The sequence below is a fragment of the Marmota monax genome, unplaced genomic scaffold (assembly GCF_021218885.2).
Source record: "Marmota monax isolate L192 unplaced genomic scaffold, Marmota_monax_Labrador192_F-V1.1 WCK01_AAM20220418_F8-fsc00060, whole genome shotgun sequence".
Lineage (NCBI taxonomy): Eukaryota > Metazoa > Chordata > Mammalia > Rodentia > Sciuridae > Marmota > Marmota monax.
The window spans coordinates 11096221-11111940 of record NW_026692826.1 but is presented as its reverse complement, the minus strand read 5'-3'; the positions used below and the strand labels follow the sequence as shown (position 1 = coordinate 11111940).

Sequence of the window (15720 nt, the reverse complement as noted above, 5' to 3'; positions counted from 1 at the left end):
ACAAAGACATTTGTCTATTTATCTAGAGGTTTCCAAAATGAAGTGTGTTAATCTGGATCCCATAATCATGGCCGTTTCCAATAATCTTTGCAGTCCCTACCTCATCCTTTATGCCCCACTCCCACCAGCTGCAGACCCCCGTTGGTATTCCTCACTGCAAAGTATATCGGAGAGCAGGCCTTGCCTTGTTTCCTGCAGTAGCCCCAGCTGGGAGAACACTGCAGCCTCAGAGTTCTCAATAATTACCTATTGAAGTAATTATTGAGAAGGAAATTGAAGGAAACGAACAGCGATCTTTGAGTATGGGGGAATGAATAATATAAGTCATCAGAATATAACAAAATAGAAGGTAACATAGCTCACGAGATTTGCAGATCTAGTCCAGGGTTTTAATTGAGAAACTGATGTGACTCCATTTTTGAAAATAAATAACAGCAGCTTCTACCTCAAGGCTGTCCTAAGGAAGGGGGCATGACCCTTATCCTTGGAAAAACCCACAGAGCACTCCTAAGCACATACCCACCCTGCTGAGTTGTTTGTCTGCAAATAACAGGAGAGATCTGCTGCACCAGGTGTCCCTGACTCAGTCAGGCTAGGTGAGGACCTATAGCAACCCCCTAGCAACCACCAATCAGCATGAGACAGGGAAAATATCTGGGTGCCAGATGACCCCCCAGTAGTTTATGGTAGTTGATAACATGTTGGGAAACCAGGTAGTTTGGCACGTACGCCCCTCGTGGCCTAAACCAATCAGTTCAAAGGAATACCCCTCTTGTACTAACCAATCACCCCTACCCAACTTGTTCCTGCCAGTGAATGTGCTAATATTGATTAGAGTTGTTGTTTGATTTTCCCATGGTATGGAATGATTTGCTGTGTGATGTTGTGACACAGAGAGTATCCCCCCAAAACCTATAAAATCTCACTGAACAAAGGATCAGGGCTCACTCTCTGGGACCACTGTCTCAGGAACGGTTGCGAGTCCAGGCTCGAGCTTGCAATAAAGATTCTCGTGTGATTGCATCGGATTCGGCTCCTGGAGATCTATTGGGGTCCCACGAATCTGGCATTACACAATCTAAATTCAAATCAAAACTAAGCCTAGGATTTTCCTTTAAATTCATCTGAGACTAGATAACTGGATGCAATTTCCCTCAGAAGGAAGTGAGAGAATGGAAGCAAAGCATGCAGCAAGCCGCCTTCAATAAACATTACCTATTACTCTTAAGCAACTTTAAGCCAGTCTACAAGATGGGTGTGACATGTGAAGTCCCCAGAAATACAGCTTTCCCCATTTAGTCTACTATATTTCTCAGTCCTCACAAGTCACTTAAGCAACACTTCGTTAGGAACAGGAAGGCCATGGAGAGCTGCAAGGATGCTTTCAACCAGATCTTGCATGATTTGCCATTTGGCTTGGTGAGTTGCACTTCCAATGTGAGGTGTGACAATGATGTTCTTCAGCTTCAACAAGGGGTGATCTCTGAAATACACATTAATTAGGAAAAACATGGAGTTGTTTGGTTTCTTTAACTTTGTATTCTGGCTTCACCTCCCCTGTGAAACCAGAATTTTGCCACCCCGAGATAAGAAGTTTGCAGGCACCTCAGGCACACCCAGAATTACACCCACATGTACCCACCACTCAGCTAACCCTAGCTCAGGAGACCCTATGTTTTGAGGTACAAAGCATGTATCCTAATCGTACAGAGGCCATGAACTCACAATTACACATGTGCCTGCTTGATTAGAGACTGGCCCGCAAGGTGGAAAAGGGCTAAGGGCTTTAGGGGATGCCAGAGCTGTTCTACCATCATGGGAGAAGCTGAATTCACTTTTAATGAGGAGTGGCGTTCAGAGGGGAGATTCATCAGAACTAGCAGATTAAAGGAAGTTGACTTCCAGGAGGAAGGCCCAGGACGGCAGTTAGCCTGGAAAGGTGATGAGGAAGAGTGGATCAGGCAAACTCCAACTTGATGGATAGCACTAGATGCCAGCATTGGCAATGGATGTGGCCTCACCCACAGGGTCTCTTAACCATTTGGATACAGCTGAAGTAGCCATGAAGGACCATGGCCTCTTGGCCCTAGCTGCTAAGAGTCAAGGGCACACCTACTAGAATCTTGTGGACCCCAAGGATGGCAATGTATCTGGAACCCCTGACTCAGACTACAGTAGAGGGTGCAAGTACTTCCAGCCTTAGAACTAAGATGAAGATGAAGCACAGCACAGATACAAAGGTTTGTAAAAGAGGCACCCAAGGCCAACAAGAAGGCAGAGATTCTGTGCAGTGTCCTATGTGGGGCCCAATCCTGAGCACTCTGAGCTCCCTTTCCAGGGTGAAGCTGACCCAGAACCTGGACAGTCTGCTGTATACAGTAGGACAGGCCACACCCCACAGTTCCATGGCTCCCTGAGGCTGCAAGGCCAACAGAAGCACTCATCTGCCATTTTGCCACCTTCTATCCAAAAAAAAAAATATGGATTTTGTCTGGTCTTGTTACCTTGGCAGGGGCTCTGGGTATGTCACATCCAGTGCTGCAGCCTTAATGACCCCACTCTTCAGAGCTTCCACCAGTGCATCCTGATCAACCAGAAGCCCTAGATGAATGAGACAACTCCTCAGCAACCACATGGGTGTTGACATGTGAGAAGAGAGTTTCATCATACAGCTAGAGCTTCAAATGTGTCTTCATTTTGTTCCAGAAACATGTTTAAATGTATGCAAATCCTCACAAAGAACATGCAAACTTCACACTAAAATTACATTTAAATCATGTCCAACCAATCATTAGAACAAAACCAGGCCTCGGCCCACTGTGTGCATTGCTCAGTGAGCCCTCACATACCACAGCAAAGTTGATTCATGTTGCAGGTGAGGCTGTGTTTTGGTTTGGATGTAAGGTGTCCCCTAAAAGCTCCGATGTTAATGCAGGAAAGTTCAGAGGTAAACTGATTAGATTGTGAGGGCTATAACCAGGTTAGTTTGAATTATTTGACTAGTGGTGATTGTGGGAAGGTGGGGCATGGCTGGAGAAGGTGGAATCCTGGGGGCATGTCTGGAAGGACGCCTCTTCCCCAAGTCCCTCCTCCCCACCGCCCACTTCCTGATCCCACCATGAGCTGAGGAGCTTTCCTCCACTGGCCTCTTCCCTCACCCTGGGCCCAAAGCAATGGACTTAGTCATCTATGAGCTGAGACCTCTGAAGCCATGAGCCCAAAATAAACATTCCTTCCTCTAAGTTTTTCTTGTCAGGTATTTTGGTCACAGAAACAGAAAAAGTTAACTAAAACAGAAATTGGTATCAAGAAGTGTGATCACTGTAACTATCTGACCATGTGTTTCAGAAACCTTTGCAGCTGGTTGGTAGGAGGAATTCTGAAAAGTTTCGAGATGTGAACAGCAAAAGCTTTAAGACATTGTAAACAGAGATGAATGGGTGATTCTGGTGAGAGCTCAGACCAGAATGCTGATAGGATTATAGACAGTAAAGACTGGGCTCAGGGGCTGGGATGTGGCTCAAGCGGTAGCGCACTCGCCTGGCGTGCGTGCGGCCCAGGTTCGATCCTCAGCACCATACAAACAAAGATGTTGTGTCCGCCGATAACTAAAAAATAAATATTAAAATTCTCTCTCTCCCTCTCTCACTAAAAAAAAAAAAAAAAGACTGGGCTCATGAGGTTTGAGAGAGAAATGAAGACTCTGCTGGGAATTGGTCTAGAGGCCACTTGTGTTACATTCTGGCAAACAACTTGGCTACATTTTGCCCATATGCCAAGACTTTGTGTGAGGCTGAATTAAAAGGGGATGGACTAATCAATCTGATGGAGAAAATTTCAAGGCAGCAAAGCATTCAGTCAGTGGCATGGAGATTGCTGGCACCTTTAGACCAGGTTTTCCATGAAAAATGGGAACAGAAATCAGAGATAAGGGATTTTTAAAACTTACAATCTGGCCAGGAAAGTGCATGTAAAGTTGGGGCCCAGGAGGGTGTGCTTATTGAAGAGATTACAGCCAGTAAGGAGAAACTAAGTCCTTTGCACAGAGGCAATACAGAAAATGGCTTGAGAGCATCTTAGGAATTTGTACGACCTTTTCCACTACTGGCTCCAGGGTACAGAAAATAAAAATTTCATTGAGAAAAGATCATGGATGTCCTGCATACACAGGGGTGCCTAGGAAGTTGATTCACCACGCTGAGCCACAGCTATGATTCCAGGGGGCCCAAGTGTCACAGGCTGTCTATGGATTGCATGTGGGTCACTGCACATGGAAGCCTAGTGGATAGAAACATCTGGAGTCTGCGAATGACCAGTAGACATTTTCTCTGGTCAATTGCCCATGGACAGTGTGAATTTCTGTCCTGTTCTTCTATGTTCCACACAGCACCTGAGATGGGTATGACTTGCCAAGATGTCAGTCAACCTGCTGAGTGCAAAACCTGAGGAAGCAAGACTCTGCCTTTGAAACCTTATCCCTGCCTTTGATATATCCCTTTAAATAAATAACCAGAGCCATCTTTTCTCTGTCTAGTTCCAGCGCCCATGTGGACTAGATCTATCAGGGGCTTCACTTTTGTAAATATATTTCTGAATATATTTATGTTTTGTTATTCACTAATTATTTGAGACTTTAAGTTTTAGGGTGGCTTACATTTTCCTGGGCAGAAAAAAGAATGCCCCAAAGAGACACTGGCCATTGCCTCCGTTACCCAGGTACTGTGCTAGCTGGCAACAGATCTTAGCATTATCCACATGGTTCTGCAGGAATGCAGGATACTAAAGTTAAGGGGTCATGGAAGCTTCCACCAAGATTTCAAAAGAAGGCCTGGGAGGCCAGGTAAAGTGTAGCAGGGTTGGAGTCCCTGCGGGCTTCCCCTGAGAGGGCAATGCATGAAACTGTGAAGGTGAAATGAAGCTGGAATGGAGACTCCAGGAATTAAGAGATGCTAGTGACATGGACTGTCTTCTGAGAAAAGCTGCTGGCTGTGGAGAGAGCCAGGCTAAAAGAGAGCCCATATGCACTGCAAATGGCAATACCACTGGGATGAGGCTGCCCAAGGCCTTTGAGGCTAACACCTTGCAGCCAGGGTCCTCCATGCTGTATGCAAAGTTGCAGGTGGAGTTAAGAGAGCCATTTGCCAGCAGGGTTTCAGTCTCGCTTTGGCCCCTCTTTATATGCCCCTATTTCTCCCTTTTGGAATGAAAATATTTACTCTCTGCCACTGTGTGTTGGATACATGTAACTTGCTTTTTATTTTTACAGGGGCTCACGGCCAAGAGTTTGCCTTGAGTCTCAGAAGAGACTTTGAACTTAGACATTTGAGGGAAAGCAGAAACTATCAAGATTGTGTGGGCTCTTGGAGATGAATTGAATATACGTTGCATTGTGAGATGGACCTGAGTTTTTGGGAGCCAGGAGTAGAATGTTATAGTTTGGATATAAAGGTCTCCCCCCAAGTCTCCTGTGTTGATGCAGGAATGTTCAGAGGTGAAATGATTGGCTCTTGAGAGCTGTAACCTGATCAGTCCATCCTAGTTTGAATGGACAAACTGGCTGGTGACTGTGGGCAGATGGGGCGTGGCTAGAGGAGGCAGGCCCCTGGGGGAGGGGTGCATCTTTCTTGAGTTCCTTCCTCCATCCATCCTTCCCTCCTCTCTCTCTCCCTCTCCAGCCATTATGTGCTATCTCCTCTTGAGCCCACAGCATTTAAGTCCGCTGTTTGTAGACCAAGACCTCTGAAATCCTGGCCCCTCCTCTCAGTTGTTCTTGCCAGGTATTTTGGTTACAGGAATGAAAAGCTGACTTAAACAGACTCATAGGTTACAAATCTGCCCACAATTATCCTGTACCCCAGCCCTGGTCTTACCAAAACCTGGTCCTGTCTCACTTTCATGCCATCTCCCCCAAATCACCCAAGGGGCTCAATTGAAAAACAGCCTCCAAATGTCTGCATTTAAAAATGAAATGAGGGCCAGGATGCAGGTCAGTGGGAGACCCTGGGTTCAATCCCCAGCACCAAAAAAAAAAAAGCAGTTATGAAACAAACAGAACGTGATGCATGACTCCATTTACAAAATAGCAAGAGTGTGTGTGAGCATCTGAGGCTGAGGCCTGTGAAGAACCTGCTGGCTGATAGTGCTGCCCATCACAGACAGTCCATCTGTGAGCCACTGCTCCTAGGTTACGACCAATGCCTGCCCAGAGGCTGTTGGAGAAAGTCCAAACTGAGGCCAAGGATGGCCCCAGAAGTTTGCATACTGGCCTTGATGCTACTGAAAGCGTGCTGCACACTGGTCTTTTAAACTGTCTCATTGAAGGTCTGAATTTTCAGACAACTCTCAAATAATTAACTCAGCCATGTGCAGCTTCATGGCAAGAGCTGGTTCTTGCTTTCTGGGTAAGGTCACTGAGCTAAGCGATACTCAGGGCTGTTGGGGGTGCTGAGTTTCTCAACCATGTCCCCAGCCCCACAGGGCACACTGCCCAGACGTCTGCCTCAACAGCCAGCCCTCACATGCACCCCCACACCAGCATCACAAGGATACCATCTGTGTCCAGTGCTGCCTCTTGGCACCTAAATGTCAAAAGTGACCCTCAGAAACTCATCCCCAGGAACTGTGTTAAATCCCCCCAGAGCATCAAATTGCAACACCACTCCATCCCAACAGACATTGACTTGTGATATGAAAACTTCCATATCGCAGCTATTATCCTTCTTGATTCTTACTTGAGGTTCAAAGTCATGTAAAGACAAAACTCAGGAAAATTTCTAAATAGAATGTAAATTTTCTTAATTCACCTGCCACCAATCTAAATGGATTTTGTGAATTTTCTGGACCAGGGCATCCACTCAGGATAAAGGGGACAAGAAAAGCCAAGGGCAGAGCTAGAGACTCCCAGCCATGTCTCCTGGCCACACGGTCATCACAGACAGGCCTACCTCTGCCGACATTGACCAGCACAGCACTTCGCTTCATCAGCTGCAGCTCCCGCCTCCCCATCAGGCCCTGGGTCTGGGGCGTCAGGCTGGCAGCCAGCATCACAAAGTCTGAGTGCTGCAGCAGGTCTTCCAGCCTGGCACAGTAGGCAGCACCCACGGCAGCTTCCTCCTCCAACCTCCTGCAGAGAAATCACTTCCTCAGAAATTCAGCCAGATGCCCAGGTGGGTGACACTTCCAGGGAGAAGTCTCTCAGGGGAAGTGGCGGGGTCCACTAGGCCCAACTCCCAGCTGGACACATGAGTCCCAAAGGCCTGGCAGTGTGGTCAGCCCTGGAGTCCTCAGGATGGCTCACTCCCCTATGGAAACTCTGCTTATCCAGCCCCTGCAGGGTTGCCAGGCCCAAACCTGTATCCCCAGATCCCTGCTTCCAGGGACAGCGGAGGCTGGGCAAACACATCTCATGCCCGGAGAGGAACAGGAAAGGCCTTGAGGTACTGTCTGCTGAATGGAAAGCCAGGACCACAGAGTCAATGCAGGCAGGACTGTGGCTTTTTTTTTTTTTAAATTTGGGTCAAATTTTAACCCTTATTCTGGTCACCCAAGACAACTGATTATTCGACAGAAATCATAAGCACCAGGACTTGACAGCATCCTGGAAGCCACCAATGGACTTTCAGATGTGGAATATGAAATGACACAGTTCTTTTCTAACACAGGCAGGTGTAGCCTGAGGGGAGATGCTTGCCCAGTTCCCCAAACCCTGTCCCCTTCACTTGCTTGGCCCTGGCATCCCTGCCTTTGCCCTCTGGTGGCGCTGAGATCTGGGACTATTATGTTTCTTTGTGCAAACACAGTACCTGATGAAATATGATATGTCAAGAGCTATGTTATGTTTTGAACAACTAATAATAACAATTAAAAAAAAAAAACAGTACCTGAAAAACCAGCTCACCATGCTCCACAAATGTCTGTTACAGAAAAGAGTTTCCCCAATTTTCTTTAAGGTCAGAAACCTATGCATTTATGTGAAGAGTTGGTTGATTGTAATGCATTCTGCTGTCATATGTAACAAATTAGAATAAAAATTTTAAAACAAAGAGTTGGTTGAGCAGCTGCCCTAGGTGCCAGTCCTGCTGGGTATGGGGATAGCAGTGAAGACATGGAGAAGCTCCACCTCTGCATCACCTGCACCCACGACCACACTCAAGCCACCAGAGGTGAGCATGCAGGAAGAAGGATCTCAGGGGCCTTGCCAAGGAAGGGCAAGAGGGAACCCAAGTAGAAGGAAACCTCTAGGTGGAGCCACCAGGGAGAGGCAAGGTGAGAACCTCTAAGGTGGAACCCTCAGGGCCTGAGTTGGGGAATGATTGACCTTTGGTGGAAAATGATCACATTCTTTTTGGCCAGGCCCAGCTGAGTGCAGTGTTTGCTCCACTTCTGGAGGTGTAATAGCCTTCCTATGTCTTCCTCCTGCTGAGGACATGGCACCCCTGGGGCTGCAGACATCTTAGAACAGCACCCCAGAGTGCTAGTTAAGTACATGTCTGTAATCCCAGCAGCATGGGAGGCTGAGACAGGAGTATCATGGGTTCAAATCCAGCCTCAGCAAAAGAGAAGTGCTAAGCAACTTAGTGAGACCCTGTCTCTAAATAAAATACAAAACAGGGCTGGGGATGTGGCGCAGTGGTCGAGTAACCCTGAGTTCAATCCCTGCTACCAAAAAAAAAAAAGTACTGTCCTGAGATGGGTCCTGCAATATTGTAAGACTGAAAGGGAGGCCCAGGAGCCCCTGGGAGACAATGGCCACGATGTGAGGCACCCAGCTCTATGGAACCATCTTTTCCCACAGCCAATAGGAGCCATTCAGCAGTTGTGAGCAATGGCCAAGGCCTGGCTGGTCTGCAGAGAGTGGCCACAGGAATTCAAGGTGGTATAAGTACTTGAGCTGCCCCTGGGTTGGATGGGACATGAGACAGCCTGAGCAGGTTTTGTCAGAGAAGTGAGAGTTCTGCAGCCCATCACTAAGACAGGCACTGGGGCTGGGGATGTGGCTCAAGTGGTAGCGCGCTCCCCTAGCAAGCATGAGGCACTGGGTTCGATTCTCAGCACCACATAAAAATAAAATAAAGATATTGTGTCCACCTAAAAGTAAAATATATATATATATATATATATATATATATATATATATACATTTTTTTTTTTTAAAGGCACTGGTGGTAGAGGGTAAGAACTCTAGAAGGGTGAGTGTAGGTGCCGTCTAAGGAAATAGGAGCACTATGGTGGGGAGGGCACACCTGCATCCTAGCAACTTGGGAGGCTGGGGCAGGAGGATCGCAAATTCAAGGGGTGATCCTCCAGCCTGGGCAACTTGGTGAGACCCCTTCTCAAAATTTAAAAAAAAAAAAAAAGGGCTGGGGATATAGCTCAGTTGATAGAGTGCTTGCCTCGCATGCACAAGGCCCTGGGTTCAATTCCCAGCATCACATAATAAATAAATGAATAAATAAAATAAACAATAAGAAGGGCAGGGGATGTAGTTCAGTGGTAAAGCATCCTTGGGTTCAATCCCCAGTACCTGCCCCCTCAAAAAAAAAATAAATGAATGGAAATGGGGAGTGCTACTGAAGGGCTTGGCACAACATTAGGGACAAAAGTCCAGAGTTAGTTTTGGACTTGTCCTGCGATGAGTGGAGACCTGGTAGGTGGAGGGTGCACTGAGTCAGCTGAGGAGACTGGGTGGACAGAGGGCAGCACACTCACCCTTGAGGGATGTGAGACCCCCAAAGCCAGGAGGCACACAGGCCACCATGGGTTCCTGTGGCTTTGCTGAGCAGGAGCAGTTGAGACAGGCATACCACCAGCTCTCTGAAGATTATCGGCAGTGCCGAAGAGCCACACAGGCCTAAGAGCCAGGAAGAGGCACCAGCACACCTCAGTATTAATTGGGGCTTGGTGGGTGTGAACGCATCTCCTGGGACTGAAAAGTCACTTTGGAAATTATAAAGGACTTGTGTTATGTAGTGAACTTCTTTTCTTTTCAGTGGTATTTTCTCCATGAGAAGTCAGAGCCACATTTCCAGGGAATTGTCAGGAAACTTCCACCCCTTCTTGGCATGAGCTTTCCTTGGTGAGAGTGGGGATCTCCGGGCCATGCTTGGGCAGCCATAGCTCTACTGAGCTCAACCAAGGGTCAACTTTTTGAGCCTTACCTGCGGTTCCTATTGTGATACAGAATCTTCATTTCAAATGCTTTGGCCCTCTGCGCAATCTTATAGCCAATGGTGCCCATGCCGATGATCCCCAGAGTGGCCCCCGACACTTCCTGCCCCAACCAATTTATAGAGAAGTGCTTTGTGTCCGGTGAGACAGCCAACTGACAACCTAAAACATACAGGCACAGTGCTGTTAAATGGCATCACTAGCAAAGGGGTCTTTCCACAGAGCTCAAGGCAGAGAAGGCCTATGTGGAGGCTGGAGCTCAGGTCCTCTGTGCTTCCGCAGAGAGGACAGCAAAAGTAAGAGGTAGCTTCCTCAGAACAAAACCAGACCCTCTGGAGAGGATGTTCTGAAATGGCAGCTTATTTCACATTAAGGATTTCTGGCTAGAACTTGTTTCAGAGTCTGTCTTGACCAGTAGCCAAGAATAAGAGGAGCCAGGCTCTTGCTCCTTCTCTCAGAACTGCTTCTCAGCAGAGTTCCCATTAGGAGAAGATCACGTGACTTCCACTGCCACTTTTGTGGTAGTCCTGAGGCTACCTTATATTTTACCCTGTTACATGCATGAGTGAGAGCTGGTGGTAGAGGAGCTACTGCTCTCAGAAGCCAAGGTGGACATGGATGCTGACAGAAGCCGTGCACACCCAGGAGGGACTATTAGGATGGCCTTGGGCCTAAGCTTAAGCAACTCCATTATAAAAATTCCAGTTGAAACCTGCAGTCTCACTAGGCACTCCCACAGAGCCCTCCAGTGTGGCCTCAGACAAGTTACTTCCCCACACCCTGATAAACAGAGTAAAGCCCCTGGCAGGCTGTCCTCACCTGATCAGAGGGAAAGGCAAGAAGATCAGGGTGGAGACCACCAGACCCAAAGTTTCTGACCCCAGGGTAAATGATGTCACTGAGAAATCCCGTGGTAGCTGATAAGGATTGAAAGGGGGGCCAAAAGCCCCAAATTTTAGTATAAATGATAGAGCAAATGAACAGGGATTCAGCCAGCCAAAACAAGGATGCACTTGAGCTGGAGAGCCTAATGAGGATCTGACATCTCATCACTTGTCATTGTTCCTGAGCCTCTGCGTGATCCTCACTGCTCTCAAACTCTACCACCTCATCTGGACCTTGGTGAGAGCTGCAACTCCTCCCTACAACCCCCTCCTCAAACAGTCATTCACTCGATACCAGGAAAAGCCCCTTGGTTCCAGACCTGGTCACCAGAGTGAGTGTGCATCTGCTGGACTTAAAGCGTAAGGCTTCAGACTTTTGAACTTAGCACACAGAGGGAATGTCTGTCATTAGCCTGTCATGATTAAGTGTGTTTTGCAGTGCTTAGAATTAATCTAGAATTGCTTGCTGTGAATTAATTAATCTAGAATTGTTTGCTGTGAATTGATTATGTCTATTGCAGTGCCTAGCCTTGTCATTTTCTTTTTCTTTTTTAGTTGTAGATGAACCTTTAATTTTATTTATTTGTTTTTATGTGGTGCTGAGGATTGAACCCAGTGCCTCACACATTCTAGGCAAATGCTCTACCACTGAGCTACAGCCCCAGCCCCGTCATTTTCTTGATTAAGAACCTATAGAGGGCTGGGGATGTGGCTCAAGCGGTAGCGCACTCGCCTGGCATGCGTGCGCCCCGGGTTCAATCCTCAGCACCACATACAAACAAAAATGTTGTGTCGGCCGAAAACTAAAAATAAATAAATAAATATTAAAAAAAAAAAAAAAAAGAACCTATAGAGTGAAATTGTATTGAGTAATTTGAGTGAATCGTTATTCATTGAAAGGGGCAGAGGAGCATGGACATTCTTTATTTCTCCTCTCAACTGCATGTGTTGCAATTTTGCCCCCTTGCAACAAGGAACTCAATTCCCAGCAGATGAAGTCTACATGTCACCCAAAGATATCAGAACCAGAGAAGGACCTGTTTGCGTGTTTTGAAATTATTTTAACATGTATATTATTAAATATTTATCATCTGAACCTTTGGACAACCAACAACAGCATTTTTACCTTCCACCACCCTGCGAGCTGAGGCCAGCAGCAGGGCCATCCCCAGGTCTGCTGTGGGAGTGGACACTGCGTGTGGGGTGTGGGCCACCTTCACACCACAGCTGGCAATGAATGGCAGGTCCAGGTGATCCAGGCCTGCTCCCGAGTTGCCAATGATTTTCAGGCAGGGCAAGCTCAGCAGCAGCTCCCGGTCAATCACTGGGCGTCCACCCCAGAGGTATATAGCTTGGATCTTTTGACTGAATTCTGTTTTGTTTTCCAAAAATCGCTTCATGGTAATGAGAGTAAAGTGCTTCTGCAGCTCTTCCACATGAGCCTCACATATGCCATAGGGTCCTTCAAGGCCAAACACTAGAACTCCAGGCAGTGCTGGGTCTCTTGCAGCCTGCAGACAGAAAGACATGAACCACACAAGAGTGCCACATCTCCTGCTCCAGCATATCCAGGCGGCAAGGCTGGGCTTCTCCTGTTGGCTGGACAAATTCTCAGGCACCTGAAAGTCAGACAGAGCCTGACTGCCTGCTCCCTCCTGCTTTGCCTGGGTTTTTATTCCTGCCTTGGGAAGTGACCTCCTGGCCAGGAGGGCTGTGGCTGAACTCCCCACCTCCTCACCCCTGCCTCATGCAGAGGCCAGGTGAGGTGCTAGCAGCAGATCCTATGAAGACAGGCAGCAGTCATAACAAAGCCTGGAGCACTCGCCTGGCCTGTGGTCAGACACTGAGGCAGCCTACTCAGTGAGTGTCTGGGATACAATAAACACTGTGCTTCAGTCCTAAGTTTCAGGCTATTGCTTGCAAGCAGCTGTGGAGGAGAAAAACGCAGACTCCACCCCCCATCTAGGCCAGAGAATTAAAACCAGGGGAGACATGTGAGCAGGTAAACAGTTTCCAACTCTCCCAGTCCACTGTTAAACAGATGAAGCCCCCATGGGGAAAGGAAGAGCCAGAGTCACTGAGCCAGTTGCTTCCACAGTGAACTGGACAGAGTGGTGGCGGAAGATTAGCTAGGCCAGGGGTTTGGCCAGGCAGTTGCCACAGGTAAGTGACAGTGCAGGTGGTAGGGTTTGCAAGCATGGATCTCCCCTGGGGAGGAGAATGCACCACCTGTTCCCAGGAGTTTTGCTTGCTCTTAAGGAACAGAATCAAGTCAGTGATATTTTGCACCTGCTATGTTCTTAAGTGCCTTTAATTTGAAATAGCCAATAATACATCAGGGCTATATATCTTGGGATGTGGTATTTTTAACTCTTTTACAGCAATAAATAAGTAGTAAAACTGACCAGCTGGGCACATACCTGTAATTCCAGCAGCTCAGAGGCTGAGGCAGGAGGATCTAGAATTCAAAGCCAGCCTCAGCAACCCCCAAGGCTCTAAGCAACTCAAAAAGACTCTGTCTCTAAATAAAATAGTTATTTTTTACACTTGATCTTAGCCAAAAGGCCAAGAAGCGATAAAATAGTTATTTTTTAAAAAAAGGGTTGGGAACATGGCTCATGGTTAAGTACCCCTGGGTTCAATCCCTGGTACAAACAAACAAAACTGACCACATTTTACTGTGAAAATAAAAAAAAAATATGTCTTGTCTGTAAAGTGAATTATAGTTTTAGGTTCCTTGTTTCTGGTTAAATATGAGATTTTTAAGAATTTAAAAAATTTTTTTAGTTGTGGGTGAACAATATCTTTATTTTGTTTATTTGTTTTTTATGTGGTCCTGAGGATCGAACCCAGTGCCTCACACATGTGAGGCAAGCGGTCTACCACTGAGCCACAGCCCCAGCCCAAATATGAGATTTTTAGACATTAGTATCCTTCTATGAAGAAAATCAAAAGCTTTCCAAACACTGAGGTTTTGTTTTTGGGTCCCTGAGGCTTGGTGGGGAAAACAAACCAAAGAATGTTCAAAATCTGATCAAAGCTTACACTATGATCAGTTCCCAAAAAAAAAAAAAAAAAAACAAAAAAACAGGCTTGGGCTTACTTCTGACCTTCAGAAAAAGATTTAAACAGCCTTGTCCAGATAGGAACACCTCTGTGCCTTTCACAGGTTGGCCACGACAGCCCAGGGCTCTGCAATTGTGTTTCCTGCTACCTTGGCACAGAGTGACACTGTGCCCCTGCCACACCTTCATACAATGTGACACTGCACCCACCCCACTTCACTGTCCATGCCATACCGGGGCTATTGCCCTGTCATTCTCAGTGTCTGCACATGGGAAAGACTGAGACTCTTTACGGGTTCAGAGGAGTCCATCTTCAGTCAGAAGAGACAAGCGACAGAGAGCACAGGCTCACATTTCCCTTCCTCAAGCCCAGACTCCGCACATCTCCTTCATGCTGGAGTTCAGCCGAGGAGCCTGCCGGGGACAGGCACAGACCCTCGGCCATGAGAGGTCACCACCAGCACTAGCTGCAGTGGTCTGCTGCTCTGTCCCCGGAGCTGCCAGCCCTCCAGAGTCCTCTCCTTTCATAGTGCAGGCTGCCCACTAGGGGCCCTGCTTTCTTCTCTTTCCTAATTGCTGCATCACAAGATCAAGAGAGGGGAATGTTGGGACTGAATAGTAGGAGCAGCATGGGTGGGTAGGAATGTCCTCGACTAGGAAAACTCAATCAAATTGGACTTCTGTTGTGAGGACTGAGAGGACAAACCTATCCATTTGGAAAAATCAGACTTCTTAGCTTTATTTTTGCCCAACAGTAACAGTTCAGATATTTACAATTCCTGATTGCTGTTCAATTTCAACTGTTAAAATTGTTTAAACATTAATTTCTTCTCATAAGATGATAGCTTAGTTAAAAAGAAAAAGAGCATTTACCTTTGTAGACATTGCCTTTGACAGACTTAAGGCTCCAAATTCAGATTTTCTTCTTTTAAAGACCCTGGAAAATTGCACCCCCCCCCAAAAAAAAAAAAAAAAGAAAAAGAAAAAGAAAAATGTAGGCTGAACCTTCCACAGCTTCTCTCAGAAAAAAGTCAGGGACAAAGATCAGCCTGCTGGGAGGAGACTCCTGGCCAGTGGGAGGAGGTCTGGACCCCTGACCCTGAGCTGGGGCAGCCAATCAGTGCACACCAGCATTCTCTGGCTGAAGGCACCAGAGCACTGGAGTAAAGCACAAACAAAACTGATGAGGACCAAAGGAGAGGGGAACAAGAAATGTGCTGGGTGCTGAGGTGCACGCCTGTTATCCAGTGGCTTGGGAGGCTGAGGCAGGAGGATCACGAGTTCAAAGCCAGCCTCAGCAATGGCGAAGTGCTAAGCAACTCAGTGAGACCCTGTCTCTAAATATAATACAAAATAGGGCTGGGGATGTGGCTTAGTGGTTGAGTGCCCCTGAGTTCAATCCCCGGTACTGCCCCCCTGAAAAAACCTAAGAAATGTAGCTAGGCATGGTGGCCCATGCCTGTAATCTCAGCTACTTGAAAAACCTAAGGCAAGGGAATGGCAAATTCAAGGCCAGCCTGGTAACTCAAAAAGACCCTATCTCAAAATAAAAATTAAAAAAAAAAAAAAAAAAGGGCTGGGGAGGAGGGTGCTGGGGCACTGGG

At 47.0% G+C, this 15720-nt stretch overlaps 1 protein-coding gene and 1 non-coding gene across 2 annotated transcripts; both read right to left on the bottom strand.

Moving 5' to 3' along the window:
- Positions 1-367: 367 nt before the first annotated feature.
- Positions 368-15116, bottom strand: LOC124095435 (glyoxylate/hydroxypyruvate reductase B). The gene is made up of 6 exons (XM_046448553.2): positions 14990-15116; positions 12178-12562; positions 10158-10329; positions 6945-7123; positions 2505-2601; positions 368-1483 (listed from the first exon to the last, which is right to left on the bottom strand). The coding sequence occupies exons 1-6, from the start codon at positions 14999-15001 to the stop codon at positions 1327-1329; spliced, it is 1002 nt and encodes a 333-aa protein (XP_046304509.1). The 5' UTR covers positions 15002-15116; the 3' UTR covers positions 368-1326.
- LOC124095501 (U2 spliceosomal RNA) lies at positions 13445-13628 on the bottom strand. Its single transcript, XR_006852499.1, has one exon. It is a non-coding gene; the product is annotated as a U2 spliceosomal RNA (small nuclear RNA).
- Positions 15117-15720: the final 604 nt, after the last annotated feature.

Coding starts and splice junctions, on each gene's coding strand:
- LOC124095435 (XM_046448553.2), bottom strand. Junction 7,124..10,157: donor TATCACAATAGGAACCGCAG/GTAAGGCTCAAA, acceptor ATTTCTCTGCAG/GAGGTTGGAGGAGGAAGCTG. Junction 1,484..2,504: donor TACCCAGAGCCCCTGCCAAG/GTAACAAGACCA, acceptor TGTGTATTTCAG/AGATCACCCCTTGTTGAAGC.